We start from the raw sequence: 21,860 nt of genomic DNA, 5'->3' as shown, positions 1-21,860 counted from the left end.
AAAAAACACCAATTTTTAATTATATTTCATTTAGTAACTGAAAGATAATCCAGAAATTTCAACAAATTTTCTGTTAAATATTTCAGATTTTAATAAAACTTTGCCAAATTGTTTCTATATAAGGTAAGCAAATACTGAAGACTATAGCTCAATATCTGGTTCCTTAGCTACAATCATTTATATTTTTTGAAAATATTACAACTCAAATTGATTGAGCTTTTTTTCAACTTTGATTAACATATTTTTAAAACTAATCTTTCTAAGATTTTAAATTTTCATAATTTTTAATGGGAACTGTGCATAATTTGAGGAAACATTCAACAAAATTATACTTCAATGTTTAGGCATTTTTATTCTTAATACTTTAGTTTACTGCTCCATTTGTTGCTCCCCAGACAAAAACAAACTGGAAAAGAAATATTTCTAAAGCTTGCTTTTTAGGGGGTAGGAAAATAAAATCACTGAAAGTACTGTAAAACTCCAAAAACAAAAAAACTTGTGTAACTTAATATTTTGTTATATAGAAACAAATTAAATGGTGTTTTAGAACTGATATACTGCTGTAAGACTTTTTCAGTAGATGCATCATTACATGGGCAGTTATCTGTACAGTACGCAATTTAATTTGTCACATACAACTACTTTTTTATCTTATCAGTTACATCTGGTATTTATAATGGCGGAAGTTTAGCATTTTAGTCAATATCAATAAACTTTTAAAAAAATGAAACTTAAAAAAAAAACTCTACATTTTCTTTAACTTTCTAGAACATTCTATCATTCTCTGGAAAGTTGAAGGTTATATAGCTCAATGCTCCAACTATCAGTCAAAATGAAAAGATTTTATTTCTTACTTTTTTCATTTTCAAGTTTTTCTTTAAAACATTTAACTTTTATGCCAGGTTTTGTTGAAAGTATTCACAATATTGTAGTGTGAGAGCTCAGAAGATGTACTTTCCATTTTTTTTTTTTTTTTAATTATTTAATCGCAACAACTTAAATGACCAGTAAAAAATAGCTTTTTTCCCGGTTTCACTCTCTACAAATTCCAGTAAAAAAAACATTATTTTCAGTAGAAAATAATTAATCTCTGACAAGTAAATAAACGGCCAGTAATTAATTTTATTTCCAGAGGATAATACTTTTTTCCAGTAATTTAATATTAGTTCTAGTAAAATAAATTTCAAATATATATAGTAGTAGTAAAAGTAGTAGTAGTAGTATTAGTAGTAGTAGTAGTAGTAGTAGTAGTAGTAGTAGCAGCAGCAGCAGCAGCAGCAGCAGCAGCAGCAGCAGCAGCAGCAGCAGCAGCAGCAGCAACAGCAGCAGCAGCAGCAGCAGCAGCTAGGTATTAGAGCAATATTTAGATTTCTTTTAATCATAATACATTATGAATTCCATTCCTCAATAATCATCAGAAAGTGAAGCTCATTCACTACCTAGTTCTCCAAAAAAAAAAAAAAAAAAAACCTACAAGCAATGGGAACTTGACTGCAAATTAGAAAATTTAAATGAAGTCAAAGGATTTTTGAACAAAGAAAAAAATTGGAGTTTTGATTTTCAAAACAAAACTGAAGAAGGTCAAAAAGACTACTACCGATGTCATCTTATGAAAGTTAAAGGAACTCAATGTGCTGCAAGCATTTGTCTTTTGTATGACAGTTCCTCATCTAATGTATTATTATACAGAACAACTTCACAACACACACATGATTCTATTGAGACTAAAAGAGAAGGTAAACTTTCTGAAAAAGTTCAGTTAGAAATCAACAGACTTTTTGATTTGCAAATGAAACCCAAACAAATTCGTGACTACTTGGCCAAAAATGACTTTTGTGTACCATCTCAAACACAACTGAATAACATCCTTTCAAAATTGAGATAGAAAAAGTTTGGAGTCACTAACATCAGTCTAGGTGAATTGGAAAAGTAGTTTATTGAAAACTCTTCAGTGCCAAAAGATGAACATACAGCATTTATTGTGTCCTATACAGTGACATATGATGAAGAGTTCCTTTTCAGATTCTTTGCTTCAACCAAACATTTGCTTAGTCTTGCCAAAGATGCAAAGATCATCCATGCTGATGCTTCTTACAAACTCATTTGGCAAGGCTATCCAGTTTTTGTTGTTGGTAATCTGATTCTGAACGCCATTTTCATCATTTTGGTATAGGAGTTTGTATGTCTGAAAAAACTGCAAATTTTATATTTTTATTTGAAGCATTGAGAAAAGATGTCCAAAATACTTTTGAAGTTGTTATGACTCCTGAGGTTTTGGTTTCTGATGCTGCTCAATCCATTCAAAATGCTTTTAAGTTAGTTTTTAGTGAAGAACAAAAAATTGTGATGTGTTAGGCACACATGTACCGAAATGTTTCACAGAAAATTAAATCCATGGTGAAAATAGAGAACAGAACATCAATTTTGAGAGATATTGAAACACTAAAAAAATTATCAAGCCCAGAATCTTTCTTAATTGCCATCAATCTGGTTTTCAAAAAGTGGGATGACCAAGAATATTTGTTTTTACTTTACCTCAAAACAGAGTGGGTCAACACTAACTCCAATTGGTATGAGGGCTTTAGGCATTTCACCCCAACCACTAACAACTGTCTTGAGTCATGCAATAGAGTAATTAAAGATGAGCACACCTTTAATGAACGATTTCCTATCAGCAAGTTTAAAGTTGTTGCTTTGCAGATGATTGAAAACTGGTCTTTTGGTTACAAAAATAATCTGAAATTGTTTTCAAAAACAACAACAATCAGTTTAGCTACCAAGACATCAGCATACCAAAGGGTAAAATCCAAGAAAGAAATTCTTACAGAAAATAAAGAAGCAGCAAAATGTAATTAAAAAAGAAGACATTTTGATCTACAAAAATCATAATGATGCCACTTTCGATGAATTTATTAAGAACCAATTTGGAATTTGGGTGGTTCAGATGAAAGATGACAATTGGCAAGATGCAAAATGTACTTGTCCTTATTTCTTCAAAAATTACTCCTGTAAGCATTCAGTAGGAATAGCAATACATTTAAAATGGTACAATCCACCTCTTGAAGCCAAAAATATTCAAATGCACCAAAAAAGAAAGCCAGGTTGTCAAAAAAAAAGCTCAAAAAGCTTTGCTGACTCAGTGAATAATTCCTGATGGTTATCTGTAACCCTGATTTAAATCTATTGGATAAAAGTATAAAGTTTATGTGCAGTTTAGCTTAGAAGAAGTTTATGTGTTTATGTGAATTTTAAATATCAATCTTCAAGCTAAATAAAAGTTTAATGTAAACACTTGTTTAATTCAAAATAGATTATTGTTTCTTTTGGAATTATATTCCAAAATCTATTTACACTTAAAGTATTTTTCATTTGAGCACTTGAAGTGTTTTTCAAAAAAAATTTTTCTACTGAAAAACAAAAAATTTTCTACTTGGAAATTTGAATACTGGAAAATAACTTTTAAAAAATTAACTTTTTACTGGTAAAAAACTGATTTCTTACCGCAAACATATTACTGGAAAAAAGTTGTTATTCTACCGGAAAAATATTATTTTTTATTGGAAATAAGTTACTGGAAAAAAAATTAAGTTCACCAGAAAAATGTGAGATTAATACATAAGACTTTATTGACAGCCTTATTTAATTCATAGGCAACACTAAACAAAATTTTTTGAAGTCAGAGTGGGTGCACAGTAGTAAACCCTAAACCTGAACATATTTCTACCACATTCACCAAAAAATTATATTAAAAAAAAGAGATAGTTTTAGTATTTAGGTGGGCTGAAACAGCAAACAAAATAAGGACCTTATTCTTTTTTACTGAACTGTATACAATTCTTAATTTTCTCAAAAAAAGTTAATTACCATGTGTCATCAATCAATTGCAAACTTAACCTCTAGAACATTTTATTTTAGCAGTTCATTAAAAGATTTATTCTTTTTAGGCTTCTGTTGTGACTAATATAATTAAGTATAAGTTTGTTAAATGATCTGAAACATTTTATTAAAATCTGTCATAATGGGGAAAATAAAAATTTCATGGAACAATACAGTTATAAAATTGAAAAAATTAAAAATATCTACAGTTTTACCTTTACTTGTGAGTAAAGGTAAAAAGTCATAGTTCCATGGCACTACTTTGACTTCACAGTTACATTCGATTAAACATCGAATTTGATTGTATTTAATTCCAAGATCAACAGCAATGACTTTATATTTGCCACCAATATTGTACACCACTGGCTCCTAAAAAAGTTTTTGTTCAGTAATTTAAAATACAACAAATTAAAACACCTGATTCTTTTAAAACTCTGATGCCCTTTATCCAACTGAAAATTTTAGTGTATACATACATACATACATACATACATACATACATACATACATACATACATACATACATACATACATACATACATACATACATACATACATACATACATACATACATATAGATATATATATACATATATATATACATATATATATATATACATACATATATATATATATATATATATATATATATATATATATATATATATATATACAGTATTGTGAATAAGTTTTAGCCCACCATAAGTTTATAATTATTTTTGATTTTATCGTAAAAATATAAAGGACTTATGAAGTAAAAAAAAATCAGGTTTATAGACATATTATAAACAAAAATATCTAGAAATAATTTGATAAAATATGATACAAAAAGAAAGAAAAATACTTCGTATGTCCGCCTTTTGCGCTGATCACAGAAGCGAGTCTCCTGGGAATCGATTCATACAAATTTGTAATGAAATTTTGTGGAATATTATCCCGCTCTCTTTTTAATATTCAAAAACATTCTTCAACATTTTTGGGGTTATATTCAGCCTTTTTTTATCCAAGTAATCCCAAACATGTTTAATAATGTTCAAAACTGGACTTTGAGGAGGCCACTTCATTACTTCGAGAACTCCCTCCTCACACATGTCCTGTAAATATTTTTTGGCCACTCGGGAACAATGTTTGGGATCATTGTCTTGCTGTAGAATGAAATTATTACCAATTAGTCTCGTTCCAGATGGTATTGCATGATGTCTTAAAATTTCTTTATACTGTTCTCCTGTCAGTTTGCCATCAATTCTGATTAAACTACCTACTCCAGATGATGAAACACAACCCCAAACTAAAACAGAACTTCCCCCATGCTTGATTGTTGGATGTAGACAATCAGGGCGATAAGCCTCTCCTACCCTTCTTCTTACATACTGTCATCTTCTGCTACTGATCAATTCAAATTTTGATTCATCTGTGTATAGTACACGGTTTAACATTCTTTGCATCCAATTATTATGCTGTTTTGCATATTTAAGTCTTTTTTTTTTATTATCACGACGTAGTAAAGGCTTTTCAACTGCAACACACCCTCTTAACCCAGCATTTAGCAAATGTCATCGAATGCAAGATGGGGAAACATTTGTCCCAGTCGCAGCCTGAATGTCTTGGGCTAGTTCACGGGAGGTTTTTTTCCGATTTTGCAGAGACACATTTTTAAAATACTTTATCATGTTTTGTAAGCTTTGGAGGTCTTCCACTTCGAGTTTTATCCTCAAGAGATCCCGTGTTTTTAAATTTTGTTATAATTTCTCTAATGGCTGTCCTTGAATATTTTGTTTTTTGGACAATTTGTTGTTGAGAATAACCTTCCTCATGAAGCACGATAATTTTTTTACATTACAGTATTGGAATTTTACCCATTTTATTACTTAAATAACAATAAAAATAACAATACAAAAGAAAAAAAAAAAAAGTAAATTAGAAGTTTGGCTCTAAGAAAAACAAAAAATAATATAAAACACACAGTAGCTATGAAATATCTTTGTAAACTTTATTATCATCTAATATGAGGCCTTCACAGCAATAAATAAACAAAAATGCAAGAGCAAACTAAAAACAAACAAGCTGAAACGAATTGGGTTCAGATCAGCATATAATAAAAATAAACACGTTAGATATCTAAATACAAAAATGTTAAAATAGTGTTTAGTATTGTTTGAAGTTTGAAATTATTTTATATAAAAAAATAATCGGAAACTATTATTTAAAATCTGTTAAAAAAACATGAGTTTTAATAAGTGGGCTAAAACTTATTCACAGTACTGTGTGTGTGTGTGTGTGTGTGTTTATATATATATATATATATATATATATATATATATATATATATATATATATATATATATATATATATATATATATATATATATATATATATATATATATACACACACACACACACACACACACACATAACTTTAATACTATATTTAAAGGAGTTTACATTTTAGTAAGGATTTAAAAAAATTATTTAGCCATAGATACTACCTGTATTTAATTTCTCTTTTTAAAAAACACCTACCTTCACAGAAACTTCAGCAACAAGATTAATTTTGTTGGGATCATCAAATGCAATATCGTCTTCACCATCTACAACAATCTAAATAAAAAACTTCTCATTAACTAGATTAAAGAAAAATGTAATATTACCTACTTCTTACATTTCAATTTTCATAAACTCAAACAATATCCTTTTCATCATTGCATACAGTATCAGTAATTTCCAATAACAAAACGGTATACATTTTTTACTTCCTTTAAATTTAAAAAGGAATACAAACTTTTCCTAGCATTGTTCCTCTCTCTCTTAACCTCATAGTGAGAGCTCTTGTATCAATTCCTAAAAAAAACAGAACTTTTTAACAATAATGTCACATCTTAAGAAACAAAAGTTTATAGTCAAACTACTTACCATTTACTAAGCATTAGGTGACAGAAAATTTATTATTTATCATTAAAATCCATCTTTTTCTGTATAAAAAAAATTTATACAGAAAAAGATGATGAATTTTAATGATAATATTTTATTACTGTTACTACTAAATTAGTTGATAATAAAACTAAAGGTCCACCAAAGTAAGTTAAAATCTCCATACCATAGATGCCAGGAATTTTATTAATATCACACCATTCTGAGAGTGTTTGGATAGCTGACCAATGACTATAATTCTGTGTTAAATCTCCAATAACCAAACCACTTGTCCAAATCTTGTAAGATTCAAAATTCTCCAAAAGGTTATACTTATCCTTTGTGTTGTCTGGGATTCCATAGTTTCCAAGCAATGGATAAGTAAAAACTAGTATTTGGCGATTATAGGAAGGATCTGTTAATGATTCAGGGTAGCCGACCATACCAGTTTGAAAAACTGTAATGTAATAAAACTGTTAAAGTTCAAGTAACATTGTTAGGAGATGAGAAGTAGACGGGTGATAATTAACTAATTACAAATAACACAAAAACAAAAAAAGAAAATGTCAACATTTAGTTGCATCCTGAAACTTTCATGCTACCATCCCCCCTTGATATATAAGTAGTTTATTTTAAGGATTGCTTAAGCAATATCTGACCATTTTGACTGACATTTAGTACATGGCTATTTTTTAGGGTTAGGAACCCAATTGAATTGCTCTAAATAGTATAGGGGAGACCAGGGCTACAGTTTTAGTTTTTGAGCTCTGTGCATTTCTGGGTGAAATTTTTTGAGGATATCAATTTGCAGTTCAAAAGAATATGAATTTGGCAAGCATGTTCAAGTATAAAACAATAAAAAAAAAAAAATAATTGGTGGCCCAAAAAGGGCCTCCAAAAAAGAAAAAAATATGTGCCAACTTACCTCAGCCCGGGGTAAGTTGCCTATACTCTCAGGGTAAGTTGGCACACCATATAAAACAAATTTAGCAACATTAAACATCCTTTTCAAGTGCATCTTTTTTATGAAAACTCTTGATGATTTTTATCCAACAATATTTTTTGACATTAACTTTTATTGCCCTTAAGTCGATCGAATAGACTTTCCCTCTATAAAAATAGCATCAACAACATTTTTTGTAACATTTTTAGAATTTACAGATCTGTCTACTTTTCTTTTATAAATTCTCATGTCTGTAGATCTGTAGTGTTACATAACTTAAGTGAATTTATGGCTTATGCAAAACGTTGTAAGTTGGCACATGTTACCAACTAGCCCAACGACCATTGTGCTAACTAACCCCAAAAGCTTTATGTTCACAAAATGGCTTACAAATCCCCAAAAACGTAAAATATTTAGAAACACAAAATGTGACTGGTTAGAGTGAACCATATAACACCTAAATCTATTCGAGTTTACTTGTAGCTAATGCTAATGCTTTTTAAAATTGAAAAAGCAATATAATTACAAAAATTACAAAATTAGTAAAAAAACACAAAAATTGCTAACTTCTATGCGCATGCACTTCTAGTCCTGATACTACACTGAAAGATGAATTAGTTAGGTGGGAAGGTTCCATGTGAATTTTGGACATTTCTGGTGGAAAATTCCAAAGTTAAACGCAGTATGTTAAACTTACCCCTGTAGGCAACTAGCCCCGGTCTCCCCTAACCTACTATTACATAAACAGTAACCTTTATATTGTTAACTTTAGAATTTTAGGGACAATTTTTTAGAGCCCCTAAATTGATAGTATAACAAGTTAATCAGCATTGGCTATTCCATATAGCTTAAACTATTAAAAATTAAACAAGATACTCAGTTGCATATTAACAGGTGATAGATAGCTACAGTTTGAAATCACCTTTTTTTTAAAAAATTCTTTTCATATTTTAAAAAGTTTTTGTTTCAATTTAAGCATTTAAATTGAGTACACAAAATAATTAAAGCATGGATATAAATGAATGCATTAAAACTTAATGCTTTAGTTTTAAATGCTGCAAAATGAATAAAAATAAAACTATGAGCAATTAATTTTAAAATTCATAAGCTGTTAAATAGAATTTGTATTTCATTTGTAGTTTTTGAGAGTTACAGTACAGATGTAAAAAGAAAATGTATTTAGAGAGCCAGAATAATATAAGACACTGTTTCTAGCAACACCATTTATTAGAACAAATTGCAATAGAGAAGAGATCATTATCCAAATTTCTAAATTTAACTTTCAATAAGTAACAACACAAAATTCAAATCAAATTTTTATAATTTAATAGATTTTTACTGCATTTATACATTTATCTTTTTATATATACCCTCCAATTTTATGCAAGAAAAAAGTTTTTTTTAATTGTTACAAATATTTAAAAAAAAAAACTTCTGAATGGTCTGAATGGTAAAACCCAACTTCTGAATGGTCTGAATGGTAAAAAACCAACTTCTGAATGGTCTGAATGGTAAAAAACCAACTTCTGAATGGTCTGAATGGTAAAAAACCAACTTCTGAATGGTCTGAATGGTAAAAAACCAACTTCTGAATGGTCTGAATGGTAAAAAACCAACTTCTGAATGGTCTGAATGGTAAAAAACCAACTTCTGAATGGTCTGAATGGTAAAAAACCAACTTCTGAATGGTCTGAATGGTAAAAAACCAACTTCTGAATGGTCTGAATGGTAAAAAAAAACCAACTTCTGAATGGTCTGAATGGTAAAAAACCAACTTCTGAATGGTCTGAATTGTCGTTATAGATTTATTTTTGTTTGTAAGAACTTGAATCAGTTTGAAAATAGCTTTATAAAGGAATCCTTTTTTTTTTAGATGGTGCTTGAATTTAAATGTTTCATAATTCTAAATATTCTCTGATGAGATTATCTAAATGTTGATCAAAACTCTAAAGATTATCAGCAAAGAAAAAATCAGCTATTCTTCGATAAAGACAAGATTCTATTTATCTATTTTCTCTAAACCCTATAATACTGCACCAAACATCCAATTTTGATCCAATCATTCCAAGGCTAAGATTAATTATTTAATTCCAAGATAAATTACCACTATCATGAGTCATAAAGTGACACATATTTACTATTAATGGGTTCAGATCTGTCAGTTTTAATTAGTCATTTGGATGATTAATGCATCATTACAATTGAAAAAAAGGACAGGCTTTAACAAATATTTGGATTTAGATGCTTTAAAACAAAACAAAAAAACAAAAAAAAACAGGTAATGAAAATGAATGAAATGTAACCTTACCTACTTCCCCAGCAACACTTTTTTTGTGACCGAACAATTCCCCTTTGAACACACTTCCATCCTCTAATATCAACTTTGCCATGGTATAACTTGATAAATGATAATTTCTTTATATAAAGAATAACCTAAAATAGATAATTGAATTTAGTGAATACTAAACTCAATGAGCTGTCTAAATACTAGAACATTACCAAGATACACAGTTAAAGTTTTAAAGTTCTGTTTTTAATATTAATTTAAATCCAAGCTATTTCAGCTAAATTACAATAAACGTAATAAATAAAAAAAAATCACACATATTCGTGGATACACTATGTTAGAATCAAATTAAATTATGTTTTCAAATCTTTTTTGATAAAGATAATTTTGTAAGTATTAAATAAAATTTTCAACTTGAGCTAAAAAGATTTATGATTTCTGTAAATTGCTACCAATAATTCTACAAAAATAGGATAGATACAATGCTAATGACGAAACCAATAGATTATTTATGACTTTTATGAATATCGGACAGTATAAAAATAATTAGAGATCTTAAAAACTTTAAGAGATTTTTCTACGCTTTTTCCTCAATTTAAAAGGAACGAGTAAAAATTTTCACGTGCGTATAGGCTTGATGTTTTCATAGGGACTCGTTCACTCTCAAAAGTTGTCAAGTTTCCATCGTAAAACTTAATTTGGTTTTGCTGCTTTCGTTCAACGGGATATTGATTCTCTGAGTAGGAGATATCGATCGTTGACATTGGTTAGCAAATAAATTGTTTATGAAACATTGTGACGTATGTTTCAATGCGTCATGACTTTCTGATATGAGTGGAGAGGGGGATTGGCTAGATAAAGAAATGGTTGTATCGTAGTTGTTGATCTTCAGGTATTGCGTAAGATTTTTAACTTAATACATCATTACTATTGCTTAATACAACAATACTATTGCTCCAAACTACATAACCGAAAAATTACAAACAGACCATGTTTATTTTACTTTCTTTTTTACTATATTTTTTCTTTAAAATGCTCAAACTTCCCCTTTCCCTTACCAATAATGCCTTTTAATTAAATATGTTTGAGCTATTATTTAAAAGGAAGGTTATGTGTCGAGTAATTTTTTGCTCCATGGATTGTTGTTCAAACTTTTTCTTAAAGCTAGTAGCAAAAAATAATAGCACTTATAAACAAAAAATAATAACATTTATAGATAACATTTATATTTTGCTATGTTATTTAAAGAAAAGAAGCACTTAGCAGATGTTGTAAAAAAAAAAAAAAATTGCAAAGAAACATTCAAGAATCTACCTAATGTAAGCGTAACGATAAACGAATGAAACCTGTAGATAAATACGATATAAGCGTAGGACTAGCAAATAAAACAACCTTTGTCTTTTGTATAAATGGTGGTCATTATTATCATTTTCTTACTCTCATAAGGAATGTATATGTTGAATTATGTAAAAAAAAACTCTATGCTTTAATTGTGGTGTAACAATTATAACCTATAACTTAACATTTAACATTATTCTTTAATTTACGTACTGTCACGCCTAAATGTAGGCTAGCAGACAAAAAAGTACAACGACATGCTGATTGTTGCCTGATGTTCACACTGAGATTTACAATAAGAGGTTAGGATGTCTGTTCGACTGCCTCGTCCTCCTCCAACTTAATTGACAACTAAACTTGATAATCTTGCATTTCGTCAGGTTAGAATTATTTTGTTCTATCTCCCATTTTAAACGTCGAAAGAAAGTTTTAGATTTTTTTCTATAAGTAAAGATTACTTAAAATTTTACAATTACTTTTTTAAAAAGTAACTTATTTTTAAAATAATTTATGTTTAAAAAAACTATTTAGGAAAAAAAAAATTTAAAAATAAAATGTATTTTAAAAGTGATCATTACTTAGTAAAATTAAAAATTCATTTTCTCCCAACGTTTAAAATGGGAGATAGAACAGAATAATTCTAACCTGACGATTTGTCATTATTCATCTATTAAAAGTTTTAAAACAAGTACTTTTTGAAGTTGCTGAAACTGTAGCACGTGTAACTGCTGTGTAATTTAGTAGCACAGCAAGAGAAGTAATTCAGATTCGCATAACAGCGATGGAAGTGATTTAAGAAAAATTAGCTGAGCATATCACTCCCCAACGATCTATGATCTTTAACAACTTTATCAAGCTTAAAATACACATTCCTTCCAACTATTGACAGCTTGTTATCAGGCTTGAAACAAAAAACCTCTGCATAATGTTTGATGAATGATAGATTGTTTGTTTGTTTTTCTTTTTCATTTTTATACTTTAAATTCTAATGATTTGCGACCCAAAGCCCTTCAATTAGTGAAAATAATTGAAGATGTCAAGGTTAAAGACCTCAAGATCAATTCTCAGAAGAAATTGTTCAATTTTTTAATTTGTTTAAACATGAACCTATAAGAGATGGACGTGCAGCCTATTGTTTTACATCAAAGAGGCCGCAGAAATCAGCGAGCCATGCAAGTTTCCGACAAACTCTAAATTTTCACCCGTCAACAAATAATCTATTAAAATAGCTTCCTACAGTTTTAAAACAGAAATTCTGATCACGTGGTATTAGTTAAAATTTTTATAGCATTTGTTTAATAAGACTGTTCAGGATAAAGTAACTACCTCACGCGTTGACAAATTACTAAACATATTACACCAAGGAAAAGGAAATCAGTTGTCGGCACAAACAGATTTTTATCATTTTTTCAAGATAAACATTTGTAAATTTGGGAATTTTTTTTTTGTAAACAAAGTTCCGTCAATAATAAAATGGACCTGTAAGGATGATTTTAAAATGACTAAAAAAAGTATAGCGAAATATAAAAAACCTTAAATAAATTTTTTTGTCAAGGTCTGGTTTCATTCAACTCCTTGGTCCTTTATTCACCAGCCTTAAGGTGGTTTCTACATAATCAAAAGTCGAAATTTTTTCAAAAATTGATTTTTTGGCAAATTAGATATTCTAATGTAATTTATTGCTCTTTCTCGTGGTATATACTTTTTTTTAAGTTTGTTTATGCTTTTTACAATATTTTTAATTTTATACAGGTAGGTATAGTTTTAGTGCCTAGCAACGGCTATAGCAACCGTTTTATTTTTTAAGTTAATATCTTAAATGTACTTTAAAACTTTAAGTAGTACATCTCTTTTGCTATTCTAATGTTGCCTTATACGTCAAAGTTGTTAAATATTTAATAATTATAGGTTATGCTGTTGCAAAGTGCAAACAGCAAGCAGGCTTTTTCATAATAATTTTTTTACTTTTTACTGTTTTCTAATGCATTTGTTGAAATTATTTAACATTTTAGTTAGATTCTAGTAAAATAATTAAGATTATTATGGTATTGCCGTTCGAAGAAGTCTAAAATTAAATTGCACTAACGATGAAAAAATTTACACAATGAAAAAGTGGATAGGTGCTATCCTTCATCATTGTACCAACTTTTCTAACTTAGATAAGCGCCACATGTTTTTTCCACCAGGAGAAGAATCGTGGTGTAGTTATAAGAAAAATAAACTTAAAAAACACAAAGAGAAGATTAATTTACCAGAGTCGATGTTTCCTATCTTGTCAAAGATTTTCAAAGATCTTTCAAATGATGATCTTCTTCGCAAGTGCATCCACGGGGAAACTCAAAATGCTAACGAGTCCCTGAATAATATTATCTGGATGAAATGTCCTAAGCAAGTCTTTGTAGAAAGGTCAATTCTACAGTTAGGTGTATATAGTTCTATTCTTCAATTCAACGAAGGTCAATTTGGACTTGTTAAAGTGTATGAAAAACTTGGAATACAAACCGGTGTCTGTTTTAATATCATATCTGAAAAAATGAACCGACGAAGCATCCAAAATTTACTTATTAAAACATCAGATAAGACAAAATCAAAAAGAAAAAAACTAAAAGCCATCAAGAAGGGTTTATTGGATAAAGACTTACATAAAGAGGGAGGAGAAACTTATTTAAAAAAAGGATTTTAGTTTTAAAAACAAATTTTTGATCTTGTTTTTTGATTTTCTACCGTATCGTTTTTCAAGAAAATTGTCTCACAAAAAACATCATAACTTTTGAATTATTAGTGATAGCTACTTGAATTTTTCAGGACTTATTCATCCAGTGTACTGCTAGCACATTTTAGTACTAGTAGCACATTTTTCGAAAATACAGCTGTTTTGAAGCATAACTTTTAGTAGAAGCATGATCTTTTAATAAAAAAAACTCACGCACTAGATACAGGTAGCACGAACAAGTATACCAAGTTTGAAAGTAAAATGAGCTTTTACTCATGAGTAATTGTGTTTCTAGTAAACTCAATTTTAGGGGTTATTTTGACTATTATAGGCCTCTTTGTGATCATCAATATATTATTGGTGTTCGAAACTAATTTTTTTTTTACACATTCTGTACCTACTTTTGAGAAAATTAATGCTTAATGAATAAAAAGTAACTTTTTTTGATTATGTAGGAACCACCTTAATTTTGCGTATTTTTTGAGTATTTTTTCCGATATGTCGTCAATTTTTGCCTTAACTACTCTATAAGCTCCATAATATATATTCCACTATGCATTATTTTTTAGTAGGTGTATTTTCTTATGGGATTTTTTATAATTCATTTGATATTCCGAAAGCTTTTAAAAAGTTATTAAAACTTATAATCATCTTGCAAAATGCGGCCAGATATTTCATGTTTTCGTTTTTCATATTTCATATATCATTTCATTTGTCATAAAAGGTACATAATAACCCATTTGTTTTTGTCAAATAAAAATTAATTTATATATAGCTGCAGCTATATATAAATTAGTTTTTATTTGACATTTTGCAAGATGATTATAAGTTTACCATGGTAAATCATGTTATATTAAAATTAAATACTTAGTTATTCTTGCGGTTTGCCATAAATTGGCTTTGCTAAATTCTTTAAAACTTTGACAAATTATTTTTTTCTTTATTGTATTTACATTTATTTTATGTATAAGTTACTTACCCTTAACTGTATACATTTCCGTTGTTAAACATAAATATAGAAAATTCTATAATACTCATAAACTAGAAGTCTGCAGCAATATAGTAGATGGAGTTGTTCCCTGGACATGAAACCAATATGCTCTTGGTAGCTACAAAACTAGTTGATATTTTGTATTATTTACTATATCTCTAGTTATACATGTACTAAAGTAGTTAAGTAAATAATCTCAATTTCTATATTATCATCAGCGTTATTTTTTAAAATATCAAGAATGTCTAGCTATATAAAATTAAGCTTAAAACCTGATTCTATTGCTGTTATCTTGAATAACTAAAATGAAGTTGATGTGACTAGACGAGACCAAAAATTTTCTACGAATCCGACCAATGATATATATTAACTAGATGTCTAACTTCCGAAAAAAAGTGAAGCAAATTTTTTTTGCCACCAGCATATGATTGGATAATAACTTGTTTTGCCACCAGCATCTGATTGGTTAACAGATATTACGGAAAAACGAATAGCAAAAATAAAACAAAACATCGCTAGAAATTTTTCTCCTTTGCTGAGGCTACCGGTTTTACAACCTCCAAAAATTTGCTTCACATTTTCTTACGGAATTTATGTGAAGTTAGACATCTAGTTAATATATATCATTGAATCCGACAGACTATAATATAATTTAATTTCTATTGTTTAAAATAAAAGATTTATAACAATGCGCAACGAGCATGGTTCGCAAAAAAAAACAATAGGTTGCACGTCCATCTCTTATTGGTCCATGGTTTAAAATAGTTAAAAATAAAATTGAAAAAAAATTCTGCGAGTGAAAATAGAGAATTACAGATGTCCGTTACTATTTTCAACTGCAATATGCATTTATCTCTGTTTAGCAGCGAGCAATTGCAGCGGCGCACAGTGGAGTATTTCAAAGTAATAGTCGATCAAAATCCGATTACAAAAATTTTGTAAAAGCATACTATTAACTATATATCATGAAAGATTTATAAAGGCTACATCACTAAACAACAATTTTAGTGTTGCCCACTCCCCCTTCCAGGTATAAAAAAAGTTTAAACTCGGACTTCGCGTGAGCTCATTGTATTTGCTTTTTACGCTTCCTGTCAAAAACAACTTTTAAAAGTATTATTTAAGCTTGTATGCTGTAAAACCTTTAATAAATCACGATGAACGTTGAAAAAGAAGGTATGTACATACAAAATAAATGTATAATTTCTTCATTTTACTTAACAAAGTGAAATTTTTTAAAATATATATTCGAGACTAAAATTGTTAGATTTTTTTTTGTAAATACTATATTCAAAATTGTTTTCGTATATGAATTAAGCCGAATTTAGCAATGATTTTTTATGTAACTTAAACATTAGTTATTCTAGTTAGCATTTTTGAAATAAAATGTTCCACATAAATCTTCCAATTTTTAAAATTTAATTTTGATTAAGTAATACGACAAAAACGTTGTCTTTTGAATAAAAACTTCTTTCTTTTTTTTTTTCAGAATCCCAACCAATTGGAAAGAGATGACTAGAAAAGAACTCTACAATGTTATGAAACAATGCCCACAGAAAAAAATTGATGACAAATTTGTGTTTTTAGAAGATCATCTCAAAATTATTACAAAATGTACTGAAAATGAACAAAGTTCACTAAAAAACGCCTTAAATACTTTCAAGTTTTATTTTAAACAAAAATGGATAGCTGCTAACTACATAGAAGAACGTTTTTTGAAGCACAATGAACTATGGCTCAATGTAATCATAAGTTTACCCACCTGTATAATAAAAAGGTCTGGTCGACCATCAAAAGATTTCGAGTTGTTGAGTTCGCCAAGCAAGAGACGTAGAACAAAAGCTTTGAGAGACCAAATATCTTATGCACAACTAACCTATGCTGCCCAAATGAGTCAGCGTGATGCAGGAGATTGTGATGCGTCTAGAATAATGAAAGATATTTGCTGCTCACCGGAAAAGGCAAACAAATATAGAGAAAACTTCAATTCCATTCAGACGAATTTTATAAAAAAACATACACCATCGGAAGCATTATCAATTTTTGTGGAAGCCAATATGACAAGGAGACAATATGAAATAATTCATGCAGCTAATAAAAATATTTATCCATGTTATTCGCTTTTGAAAGAATCAAAAAAACAATGTTATCCTCCTCAAGAGTCAATGACAGTTTCAGAAACATGTTGTGAAATTAAACTACAAGATATTCTAGACCACACAACTAGACGCTTGTGTGAATATTTAGATGAAGTTTTGGAAACCTTAAACGAAGAAGAAAGAAGCAATTTAGAAATGTTATCAAAATGGGGTTGTGATGGCTCACAGCAGCAAACATTTAAAAAAAAATTCCAAAATAGTACAGATAGTGACTCTAGCATTTTTCAAAGTTCATTTGTGCCTCTACGGCTTATATGTCATATTGGTAGCCAGAAGATTATTTGGCAAAACCCTGTGCCCTCTTCTACAAGATATTGTCGCCCAATTCGAATTCGTTTTATCCATGAAACTAAAGACATAACAAATGAAGAAATCTGCTATGTAGAAGATCAAATAAAAAACTAAAAAAAAACTGAAATATCGAAGTTTTTAGGTGGTATTATACATATAAAGCATACCTTGGCATTTACAATGGTTAATGCAAAAGTATGCAATGCTGCAACCAACACGACATCTGCTATGAGGTGCTATATATGTGGACTAACATCAAAAGTCTTTAATAATTTAACCATAAAAAACATAGATAATCCAGATGCCCTTAAATTTGGTTTATCCATATTGCATACAAGGATTAGGTTTTTCGAATCTTTACTACATTTATCATACCACATTTCCATAAAAAAATGGTAAGCGAGAACACAAGATGATAAAATAATTGTAGCTGAAACAAAAAAAAACATTCGAAACAAATTCAAAGAGAAAATGGGGCTGCTGGTGGATATTCCAACTGCAGGTTTTGGGAATACTAATGATGGGAATACATCAAGAAGATTTTTCTCAGATCCTCAAACCTCATCCTGCATTACAGGAGTTAACATTGGACTTATTAAAAATTGTAGTATCATTTTGGAAACCTTGTCAAGTGGATATAAAAAAGATATCAAAAAATTTGAAAAGTTTGCAGAACTGACAGCAGAACTTTATGATGAATTTTATGGATGGTATCCAATGACTCCTACAATGCACAAGATTTTGAGACATGGTACCACAATAATTGATCAAGCTATATTGCCTATTGGTCAATTATCGGAAGAGGCGGCTGAGGCTCCAAACAAGCACTTCCGTGATTATAGACAGAATTTCTCGAGGAAATTTTCAAGAGAAATTTGTAATAGGGATATCTTAAACAGACTTCTGTTAAGTTCCGATCCTTTGTTGAGCAGTGTCAGAAAGAGGCTCAAGAATAAAAGAAATGCTATTTCCAGTGAGGCATTAGAGTTCTTGCAACCAGAAACATTGAACGAACTACAACAATATGAAGAAGAGGCATCTAGCGAAAATGAATCAGACTAATGTTTATTTTTTATCGTTTTTTAAGTATATTTTTTTATTTTATGTTGTTTTTACCTTTATAGTAGGGTTTATTTCACCTTTGTAGTATGTGTATTTGTATATTTCCTTTTGTTTAAATTGTTTGTATTTGCATCACTTTTTTTAAACATTTTTACTCTTAAGGCATTTAATGTTTTAATTGAAGTTTAACAGTTTATATTGTTGTTTAGTTTTTTTTTTAATTTTTTTTTTTTTAAACTTCTTTTTGTATGGTTTATATGCAAAAGTGTGTTTTGTGTAAAAAAAAACCTGCACAATTATTTTAAATATTATATTATGATTTCAAACTGCTTTTAATTGTTTATCTAATTGTTAAAAGCCATATAATAATTTTGATCAACTTTTTACCATAAATACTCCACTGTGCGGCGCACAGTGACTCAGAACGATCAAAAAACGGTAAAAATTAAATAAAATTTGACATAAATCGTAAATCAATAATGTTATATATCAAAATAATAATTTTTGGGTCAAAGATTTCAAATTTATTAATAAATTTTTTTTTTATGCGTAGCTTCGACGCGTATAACGCGCGCTTATGCGCGTATACGCGCGTTTAAGGTGACTATACGCGTACAAAAATTTTTTTTTTTCAAGTTTTAGAATCTTCAAGACAAACACATTATCTTGATATATTACTCTACTTGATATTTTTATAAAAATGGTTTTTAAAGGAGGTTGATACATAGAGAAAAAAAAACTGAATTTATTACATTCATTTTATTATTTACATTACAATTAATTTAATAACTTCATCTGGTAACGGTTTTCCTCGATAGCTCTTATGTTTTCTAAAAGATATGCTTGATACTTTTGGATCTGATATTACTAGAAGGTAGTGCATCTGATTCATCATTGTATTTAACCTTGAAATTTTTGCCGTGTGCTTAAGTCTAGAATTTCTTATCTGTTTATTTAAACTCTCCAGTGCATCTTCCGAATATACCCCGACTGGCAAAGGTAATTTATGTGATATGGAAGAACTATGAAGCAGCAGTTTATGTACAGTGGGAGGCATAACATACCAGTTGTACAAACTCACTATACGTTTAGCTGTTTCAGTGCAGTATAAATCTAATTCATTGATACTAATAGAATATCCACAAGATATGGTTATGAGAATATTATGCAATCTTTCAATTATATCACAATCAACTTTAGTAATTTCAGAAAAAGCTTTACTATTTTTAAATGCTCTTCTGGCAGTATTGCCGTCATTGGTATTTCCAGACCCAGTTTTAGGCATGTCAACATATAAGCTTAACCGTTCCCTGAAGAGTTCCTGAATCTGTTTTTTTTTTAAGTCTACAGATAATTTTTCCTCAATTGTTTTTGGCTTATACTTTTTAATTTCAATTTTATAACTCAAATGAAGAATAAATTCCAAGCATTTTATCCAGCAATGCAAAGCTGAAATTCCAAGCCCCAAGGCTGACTCATTCTCAGTTTTTGCTTTTAATAAATCAATATTGTTTATTTCGTTGGGTTTAGCATTGCAAACATTGCAGGATTGAGTGGATTTTGTCTCTGTAAGTGCATTAACTACTTTATTATCAAACATTGTAAGATCAACTCTATAGCTGATATTAAAGGTCACCTTTCTTCCTGCAATATCAAAAACTTTGCAAAACGTCTTTAAGGTATTTATTTGATTTTTTAGATCTGATTCTTCTTCTCTGGATAAAATTGGACTCTCTTTTTTATATTGTAGATGAAGAGGTCTACAAAAGTGACAACTTGAAGGATTTGCATTTTTCCAAATTTCGCCATCTTTTACTTTGAGCAATAAAGGCACAAAAGCTGTACTAAAAAGATTTTCTTCACTCTTAAGTTCTATACTTGTGATGCTTGTTTCAAAGTATTTCTGTTTATAAACACTTTGGCTTGATGCTCCATCAAAACCAATCTTTCCATATAAAACTCCAAATATTTCGTTACCTTGACCACAATTAGGCATATCAATCATTTCAGTTATTCTACTCACAGTGTGATCTAACATGCTTTGAAGAGCACACTTTGCAGAAATTTCAGAAAAATGTATATTCTCAGGATAACATTTCAATTTTTCCACCAAAATATCGTGCAAGGTAGGATAAATATGTACATTGTGAACAAGAGCTGAGTTTCTGATCATTTGATATTGTTTATCGCTGAGATCAGTGTTCATTTTTAATGCAAGAGCTTCCTCTACACTCATAATGATGGGAAAGGTTTTATCCAAAGTTTTATCAACTTTTTCTATCTCTAAAAGATTTGAGATATTGTTTTTTAAAAAAGAAGCTTTTTTTTTTTCTCCAGCAGCATTTGCACTTTTTGCAGAAGCTAAAAATAGAGCTTCATGATGTTCAGTGGCAAGTTCTTTTATTTTTTTTCTTTTGCTTTGCTCTCCAAGAACATTCCATTGCTTATGGGGCCTTCCAGAACCAAAATGACTATTTTTATTGTTCATAAGGTTTCTTTGAAGCCAACGATTTTCTTTTTGTATAAATGTATCATAATTTCGTCCACATTGTGTTAGTTTTCTCTTCACCTTTGAAATAAATATAACTAAAGCAACCTTTACTTTATTTAAGTTTTCTTTGCGAATTTCTTCAGTATTTTTTATTTCATTAAGTAAATCCTTCCATAATCTTAATTTATCCACTCCTAGTTCACGTATCTTTGGGATAAGATCTAATCTTTTCATTGTTATTGTTTTTAAGAACCATCAATATAATAAAACTAATAAATCAGAAACATTTTAAATTACATTATATATTTTTTTACTTTACACTGTTTAAAATTTTATTTTGTAATGGCTTTAACAATTGTCACATTGTTACATCCTGTAATAACACTATTTTACTAAGTTAACTTTATATTACAGGAAATACTAAAGTTGTTCAGTCAAGCTTTTTCAAACATGTTGTACCTATCAAATAATAAATACTTTTAAAAATGGCGGAAAACGAGGTTTTTAAGTGTTTATCAACATTTTTATTTCTTTAATAACTTCCAATACCGCAGGAGACCGCAGTAATCCCTTTATAATTTAAAAGTAGAAATGTTAATTAACTAGAAAAAATGTATATATTTTTGGAACTCGGTGGAACATTTTTTTAGCTGATATATAAACAGAAAAAATACAATTACTTGCAACCTTTTTTTTAGAAAAGTCTTTAAATTTTAACCAAAAAATTAGACTTTTTTTTACTTTTGAGTAAAGTTGAAATATATAGAGCCAAAAGATTATCTTTAAAATAAATATGCACTT

At 29.1% G+C, this 21,860-nt stretch overlaps 1 protein-coding gene and 1 pseudogene across 2 annotated transcripts in view; one reads left to right on the top strand and one right to left on the bottom strand.

Annotated features, from left to right (window-relative positions):
- Nucleotides 1-10,185, bottom strand: part of LOC145183169 (multifunctional protein CAD-like) — a 36,389-nt gene extending 26,204 nt beyond the window's left edge. The window contains exons 1-5 of the mRNA XM_090077082.1: nucleotides 10,036-10,185; nucleotides 6,972-7,241; nucleotides 6,657-6,715; nucleotides 6,398-6,475; nucleotides 4,092-4,245 (exon numbers count right to left, since the gene is read on the bottom strand). Of these exons, the coding sequence (XP_089933208.1) occupies nucleotides 4,092-4,245; nucleotides 6,398-6,475; nucleotides 6,657-6,715; nucleotides 6,972-7,241; nucleotides 10,036-10,117 (643 nt within the window). The 5' untranslated portion in view covers nucleotides 10,118-10,185. The remainder of the gene's footprint in view (nucleotides 1-4,091; nucleotides 4,246-6,397; nucleotides 6,476-6,656; nucleotides 6,716-6,971; nucleotides 7,242-10,035) is intronic.
- A 5,925-nt stretch (nucleotides 10,186-16,110) lies between these two features.
- Nucleotides 16,111-17,742, top strand: LOC149892501 (uncharacterized; annotated as a pseudogene). The gene is made up of 2 exons (XR_016450159.1): nucleotides 16,111-16,232; nucleotides 16,546-17,742. The product of XR_016450159.1 is annotated as an uncharacterized LOC149892501 (transcript).
- The last annotated feature ends 4,118 nt before the right edge of the window (nucleotides 17,743-21,860 follow it).

Source organism: Hydra viridissima, unplaced genomic scaffold (assembly GCF_058129835.1).
Source record: "Hydra viridissima isolate aposymbiotic clone 2 unplaced genomic scaffold, HvirCarnegie_v1 scaffold_2, whole genome shotgun sequence".
NCBI lineage: Eukaryota > Metazoa > Cnidaria > Hydrozoa > Anthoathecata > Hydridae > Hydra > Hydra viridissima.
Note: the sequence above shows the minus strand (reverse complement) of the source record. Positions and strands in the feature narration are given on the sequence as shown.